Below are 8,086 nucleotides of genomic sequence, written 5' to 3'. Positions count from 1 at the left end.
TGGAACTGGGGTTACAGACAGTACAGTTGTTAGCTTGCCATATGGGTGCTAGGATTCGAATCTTGGTCTTTTGCAAGAGCAGCCAGTGCTCTTAACCACTGAGCCATCTCTCTAGCTCTCCCCAGATGTATTTTAAATAAATGAAGATCCTCCTTCTCAGAGGAAACGTTTGGCTCACTTTTCATAACAGGATATACACTTTATTTTTGTACAGCACTCAGCAATTTTAAAACAGCTTCACACTTATCAAATTTGATTCTTATAACATTCCTAGGACTGATAAAATTACATTTATACATGTGCTATTTTTTCAGAGAAAACACTTAGTTGGACCTAACTGAGAATACATATTGTGGAACTTTACATTATGATGGTTAAGGAAAGTTCCTTTCTGCTCCCAACACCTAGTTAGAACCGATTGTTGTGCTGGAGAGATGTCTCTGGCCGCTCTTGCAGAGGACCTGGATTCAGTTCCCAGAACCCACATGGTGTCTAACAACTGTCCAGAACTCCAGTTCCAGGAAATCCAAAACCCTCTTCTGATCTCCAAAGACATTGCATACACATGGTGGATTTACATAATGCAGGGAAAACCCTCATACACCTAGAATAAACATCTATCAATCAAAAAAAAGTCTTAGAAAGAAGCTAAATGTCCATGTTATCGAAACCACCTTTGATTTTCATTCCAGATGTACTTAATTGAATTCAACAAGTGTATGTTTTGAACTTCTCAGATGTCTGTCAGTGCCTACATTCACACCAGTTGGCTCTGAAGCTTGGCTGTGCTGTACTGATTCTTCTTGTCTTAAGTCTGATTGGGCTCAGTATTTTAGGTAAGTGAGGCAATATCTTCTGCTTGAGAATTTTTGCTCTATTTCCATCATAAACATTAGAGCATCTTCACATGATTTGGCCACCCTGAGCCTAGGAAAAAAATCAATTAAATGAAAAGTTACAGGACAGTATCCCATGTCCGCTGTGGAAACCACATTTGCTTTACATTTCTTAATTTTTCTGAGTGTCTTGATGGCATATGACACATGTGCACCCAGAACTACAAAAAGAGATCACAATTATGAAAAAAAGATGACAATGACAAACAGAACTAAAATGCCTAAATATTTAGCTTATTAAGTGCCTTCTTAACTCCAGATAGCAGTTGACAGTCTTTGTCTTGGAGTGGGTGTGATTATACTCATTTTGAAGGTGAGAAAATTCACACATGAGTGCAAACAGTTTAAGAGTTTCAGTAATGTCCTTCAGTTGACTTCAGTGTAACAGATAATATGTCACCCAAAAGCCGTGAATTCATGTGTTCTCTGCTTTTCTTGGTTTTTGTTTTTAATTCTTAAAAATGTTCTTTTTATTTTATGTGTATGAATGTTATGCCTGCATGTATGTAAGTACACCCATGCCTCTAGAGGACAGAAGAGGGCATCGGATCCTCTGAAACTGGAATTACAGATGGTTATTAGCTGCCATGTGGGTGCTGGAATTCAAAAACCGGATCTTCTGCGAGAACAATCAGTGCTCTTAACCACTGAGCCATTTCTCCAGCCTCTTTGTGTGTGTGTGTGTGTGTGTGTGTATTATCTCCAGACTGAACTCAGTCCAGTTTGCTAATACTTTTTTTTTTTTTTTGGTCTTTTTGAGACAGGGTCTCCCTGTAGCCCCAGCTGTCCTAGAACTCACTGTGTGGACCAAACTGACCTTGAACTCACAGAGATCTGCCTTCCTCTGCCTCCTGAGTGCTGGGATTAAAGGTGTGCGCCACCACTCCCGGCCTGCTAATACTTTTATCCTTAGTCCGTATGTTCAGACTTGTTGAAATAACCTGATTTCCTGAAGTGATAAATGCAGCATCCATTCTGCCGTTTATTTTAGCATCTAATCCTCTTCATATGTTTTCTTATTTACTAGTGAGAATCTTAATACAAAAATCATCAGTAGAAAAATGCAGTGTGGAAGTTCAAGAAAACAGGATTGAAACAACAGGTGATTCTGTCCCTTGAATTTCCTAAGAATAGCAGGTGATATTTGATAGATGTCGTGTGTTACTTTAGTTAAGGCCCACATGGCCCAGCCATGAAGATACTTTATCACCATGGTTTTATGTTCGAGGAAACTGAAGCATAAAAGGGTTAAGCAATGTGAGAGTCACATGACTGGTAAGTGCCCATGTTGGAACTGCACTGAAGCCCGGTAACCTTGAAGTCAATGATCTTAACCACCAGCCATTGTGCCTCAGAATGCTGGTACACTTGTTTATTAACAGGCAAATATCAACTTAAAAAGTAAAATATGCTTAAGTGAACTATTTGATTATTTTATTGAATGTGTCAAACAGTTAACATTATCTGAAGTTAACTAATAGAAACAGAGCATAAAATGAATCATTTGTTATTTATTAAAGTTCCCTGATGTATGACAACATTTATCTTGTTTCAATATGTATTAATAAAACCATATGCTGGTAAAACAACTATTGTGGGTAATTGGTTGTGGTTATAGAGAACACCCTACCTTCTCGTCTGTCCTCCATGTCTGCACATGTGCACATTCACCACACACACACTCAGACACATTCACAAAACAAGAAAGCAAAATATGCCTAAGAGGAATATTTGATTATTTTAATAAAAATGTCAAATAGTTTACTTTTTCTGAAGTTAATTTATAGAAATAAAACATAAATTGATTTTTGTTATATTTCTCTGACATATGACAACATTAATCTTGTTCCATCATGTATTAATAAAAGTGTGTGCTGGTAAAGCAACTATTATGTGTAATTGCTTGTGGTATAGCAGGAACAGAGCATAAATATAACATCTCTTCTTTCTTAATTTAGAGAGACCAACTCCATTCCAGTGCCCAAGAGACTGGCACTCACATCAAGATAAATGCTTATCATTTTCTCAAGCTTCCGGACCTTGGAATGAAGGTCTAGCTGACTGCTCTGCTAAGGAAGCCACGTTGCTGGTTGTTCAAGATCAAGAAGAACTGGTGAATTGTTAAATAAAGTCGCTTAGTAGAACTCAGCACTTTCTTGAAGCTACTTCAACATCTCTGGACTTTAGCTGATTATCTGTGCAGAGGAAGTGGAGACCTTGACTTCTAGAAGCTCATAATCTGAGAGACCAATCAGACATAAGAGCCAATAATTGAATATAAGAGATGAATGTGCTAGAATCATAAATGTGTGGGGAGAGATTCACAAAGAAGGAAGAAGGAATTCTGGTGGGGATTCAGGAAAGGTTTCAAACAGGGTGACACTTGAACTAGGTTTCAGGAGGTTGGTAGAAAGATAAGTCCTGGGGCTGGAGAGATGGCTCAGCGGTTAAGAGCACTGACTGCTCTTGCAGAGGACCCTGGTTTGATTCCCAGCACCTACATGGTGGCTACAAACCGTCCTTAACTCCAGTTCCAGGGGAATCCAAAACCCACTTCTGACCTCCACAGCATTGCTCGGGTGCACTTACTTACATGCAGGCAATACACTCATACACATAAAATAAAAATTTTTTAAAAACCAAAAGAAAGATAAGTCCTGAATAAACAGATTCAGTGTTAAGTCCCTTGTTCTGTTTTGATTATAGACATTCATACAGGACTTGGGAAGGAGAAGAGGACACTTATTTTGGATCGGACTAAGTTACAAGTTACCAGAGAAGAAGTGGAGGTGGATAAATAGCTCTATTTTACATTCTGATATGTGAGTATTAGATGAGTTAATTTGAATATTCAACCCAGGTTGGTTACACTGTAAATTTCTAACACTGATGTCAAAGATTGAAGAGGTTCACAATGGGCTTAAAATATGATCCCAGAGTTGGTTGAAATTTCCATGCATGAAAAGACAGCCTTTCATAAGATTATGTGTATGTATGTATGTATGTATGTATGTATGATGCATATCTGCAATGGAGTTTCAAAGGTGGAGGACTAGACTAATTACTTTGCAAAGAGCATGCATTTTAAAAAAATATTTTACTTATTATTTTTATTTTACATGTATGCGCGTGTATTGCCTGCATTGTAGGTAAGTGCACCTGTGTCGTGCAATGCCTGCAGAGGTCAGAAGAGGTTGTCGGATCCCCTGGAACTGGAGTTACAGACAGTTGTTAGCTACCATGTAGATGCTGGGATTGGAACCCAGATCTTCTGCAAGAACAACCAGTGTTCTCAACCGCTGAGCCATCTCTCCAGCCCTACATGCATGTTTTTTAATGTCTATCTCAAGCCCATTGGCACACAAAACTTTCGTTTTCTTTCCACATTTTCACATTTTACATAGAATTTAATTTTAAAATTTTATCATTATTCTTTTTAAAAATGTTTGTTATTTTATGTATATGAGTGTATTGCCTACGTGTGTGTAAGTGCACCCGTGTTGTGCAGTGCTCATGGAGGTCAGAGGAGGGTGTCAGATCCTCTGGAACCGGAGTTTTGATCTTTGTTCGCTGCCATGTAGGTGCTGGGAATCAAACCTGGGTCCTCTGCAAGAGCAGCCAGTGCTCTTAACAGCTGAGCTATCTCTCCAGTCCCCTTATTTTTATTTTATGTATATGAGTGTTTTGCCTGAAGTGTGGAAGTGGGCTAGTTCCATCAGTGTGTGTTGGGAGGGCAGGAAGGCTCCACTGGTGCACATGGATGGAGTTTTTTTGGGGGGGGGTTCTTTTTGAGACAGGGTCTCTCTGTAGCCCCAGCTGTCCTGGAACTCACTATGTGGACCAGGCTGGCCTTGAACTCACAGAGATCCGCCTACCTCTGCCTCCTGAGTGCTGGGATTAAAGGCTTGAGCCAACATGCCCAGCATGGATGGAGTTTTAAAGGATGAGGATTAGACTAACTCTTTTGGAGAGGAAGTGCATGTATTTTTTTTTTTTTTTTTTTGAGACAGGATCTCCTTGTAGCCCCAGCTGGCCTGGAACTTGCTATGTAGACCAGGTTGTCCTTGAACTCACAGAGATCTGCTTTCCTCTGCCTCTAGAGTGCTGGGACTAAAGGTGTGTATCACCACGCCCATCTTAAAATGAGGATTATTTAAAGAGAAGTGTTCTGGTTGGGTGTGATGGTGCACACCTTTGGTCCCAGCACTTGGGAGGCAGAGGCAGGCAGATCTCTGTGAGTTCCAGGCTAGCTGGGGCTACAGGGAGACCTTGTCTCATTGCATGACATGGGTGTACTTGCACACATGTAGGCTATACACTGATATACATAAAAATGAATAAATAAATAAATAAATAAATAAAAAGAAGTGTGTATTTCTCTGGCTTCCCATGCCACCCAAGCTGCATTCATCACTCCTTGCCACCACCACCCCTGCCCTGGTCTAACCTCCCTCTTCCTTCCCTAGTTATAGCACCCCCATGCCCCCCCAACTCCTGCCTCCCACAATCCCCCCTCTCTTGAGTTCCTTCCTTCCCCCACCCCCATGGTCCCCTGCATGTTCCTCCCTCCTCCCCTCCCAGCGGAACACCCCCACTTTCCCCACCTTCTCCTTGGTTACATCTGTTCCCTACTATCCCCCTATTTCAGGCTCTTTCTTTCCCTTTACCTCCATGTTTCCTTTCCATTTTACTGGGTCATGCTCTTACATCAGGATATGTACTCACTTATAAGGGATTGGTGCTATGATCTGAAAATGAAGGAGAACATACATCACTTGCTTTTCTGAGTCTATGTTACTTCACTTAGTGTAACAGTTTCTAGTTCCATCCATTTACCTGCATATTTCATGATTTCATCTTTTCTTACTGCTGAACAGAACTCCATTGTGTAATCGTACATTTTCATTATCCATCAATTGAGGGACATTTAGGTTGTTATCATTTCTTAGCTATTGTGAAAAGAGCAGCAGCAAACATGCATGTACAGGTATCTCTACAATAGGATGAGTCCTTTGAGTATATGCCAAGGAGTGGTATAACCAGATCATATGGTAGGTTCATTTGTAGTTTTAAGAGTTCTCCATACTGCTTTCCATAGTGGTTGCACGGGTTTGTATTCCTACCAGCAATTAGGGAAGCTAAAGATCAGCAATATTATGAAACTTTTTGCATGACATGTTAGGAGTAGAATAAGGAGGTTTAGTTCCCACTTTCCAAACCTCCTTTGTTATAGCTTTAATTTTTCTAATTTATTTTATTTTTATGTGTATGAGTGTTTTGCCTGCATGTGTGTTAAGTGAACCTGCATCATGCAATGTCCAGAGAGGCCAGAAGAGGGTGTTCGATCTCCTGGAACTGAAATTACTGATAGTTGTTAGCTGCCAGCTGCCACTGGGTCCTCTGCAAGAGCAGCCACTGCTCTTAACTGCCGAGCCACCTCCCCAGTCCCTTCTTTGTGTACAGCATTATGAAGATTCCTGCTGGAAGGATTCTTCTCCAATGAAGAAAAAACTGAAAACTCTAGAGGTTTATATTAGTTTTTTCTTCAATGTTTATAACATTACATTTGTTAACATATGTTTACTATACTTAATAATCATGCATTATACTGTTTCCTTTAAAGTCCAAAGGAGGAAAAATGACTGAAGGTAATTATGAGAGAGCACTAAACACTGAGTGACTATTTTTTCCCTCAGATTACAAATCGCAGGTGAAGCTAAAGAAAACAGCTGTGCTGTCATCTCACAGACAAAGTCAGTTTCTGAGACCTGTTCTTCAGACAATTATTGGATCTGTGAAAAGAAGTTAAAACCTGTCTGAAATCAAAAGTGTCCTGACTCCTGACTGCAGATCCCATCTCAACCACTGTGCTTTCCTCACAGATCTCTGCATTCTCACTGTCTTACTTGGTCCTCCTAATGCATGTTCAGTGTCACAAAGCACAAACTCTAAACCACTGTGGCTCCTACAGACACTCATGACCAGTTTCTGCATTCTGTAAATGAGGATGCAGATGGTGATGCACCGTTCTAAGAGAGGTGTTCTATGGAAGGAAGCCCAGGCCAGTTGAAGGAACTGGATTCTAATCTTGGAGTCCGTGTGTGGCCTTCACTGGTCTCTGTGCCTGATCGCATCTGCAGAAGAGCTGCAGCAAAGGTTTCCAAAGTCCTGTCATTTGTTATTTCCTCTGCCATTGCACAGCAGGGTTTTAAACACTGATTAAAGCCTTTGCTCTTGTTGTTGACACCAGAGGTCCATAATTAAGGGAGCTTGGGAAGGGTAGAGTTTGGTTTGAGTGACGCCTCAAATATTCATGTTGATATATAATTACCACTGCAGCCATATTAAAAAAAGTAAGACCCCTGAAAGTCCCAGCATCATGAATAGATTGATGCTGTGGTAACCAGAGTGGCCCTGGATAAAACTGAGATCTGCCCTTATGACATCTAACACTGCGGCATGATGTATACCCTGGGCAGATGCTGGCACCTTGGTGCTGGGCTCCACAGCTTCCAGAGCTTTGAGAGATGAATGTTCCTTCTCAGGCTTCTGTTAGGACATCAAAAAAATGGACTAAGACAAGGCCAGCGCTTCCTGCCATTCCACAGGCCTTTCTATTTTCTCATTATTTCTATCTTCCACATTTCTTTCATTGGCTCACACACAAACTATAAAGTATGTAATTAACCTTTCATTATTCTAGTAGAAAATAAATGACATCTTTTCAGTTCTTCAGTTGGGGAATTTAAAGTTTAAAAATTAAGTGTTAGATAGCTCTCCTGAATGCTCACTTTTTCTAGACATCTGCCAACTTTCTATCGAAATCAAAGGAGTAAGAATATTGAATTTACTCTTTTTTTGAGACAGGGTCCCCCTGTAGCCTCAGCTGACCTGGAACTCACTATATAGACCAGGCTGGCCTCAAACTCACAGAGATCTGCCTTCCTCTCTGCCTCCCGAGTTTGAATTTACTTTATACGGAGATATAATAAAATTTCTGTAAAAATAGTCATCTGTATTCCCTGATCCTTTAATGCCATACTGAATCATTCAAATCGAAGGGCACACTGTCTTGATCCAAATAAAATGTTAATTCTTATTTTCCATGAATAAAGATTTTTTTCAGATGTTCCATTTTCTTTTATTTATTATTTATTTATTTATTTATTTATTTATTTATTTATTTATTA

At 40.0% G+C, this 8,086-nt stretch overlaps 1 protein-coding gene across 1 annotated transcript; it reads left to right on the top strand.

Annotated features, from left to right (window-relative positions):
- Positions 1-706: 706 nt before the first annotated feature.
- LOC103727597 (killer cell lectin-like receptor subfamily B member 1B allele B) lies at positions 707-8,023 on the top strand (the record flags this gene model as incomplete). The annotated part of the gene is made up of 5 exons (XM_029559858.1): positions 707-836; positions 1,924-1,998; positions 2,855-3,009; positions 3,603-3,718; positions 6,593-8,023. Coding segments are annotated over 5 exons (600 nt in total), but the record flags the coding sequence as incomplete, so codon positions are not given.
- Between the last annotated feature and the right edge of the window lie 63 nt (positions 8,024-8,086).

Source organism: Nannospalax galili, unplaced genomic scaffold (genome assembly GCF_000622305.1).
Source record: "Nannospalax galili isolate Female #2095 unplaced genomic scaffold, S.galili_v1.0 scaffold589, whole genome shotgun sequence".
In the NCBI taxonomy this organism is placed as follows: Eukaryota; Metazoa; Chordata; class Mammalia; order Rodentia; family Spalacidae; genus Nannospalax; species Nannospalax galili.
This window is presented reverse-complemented; position numbering and strand designations above follow the sequence as displayed.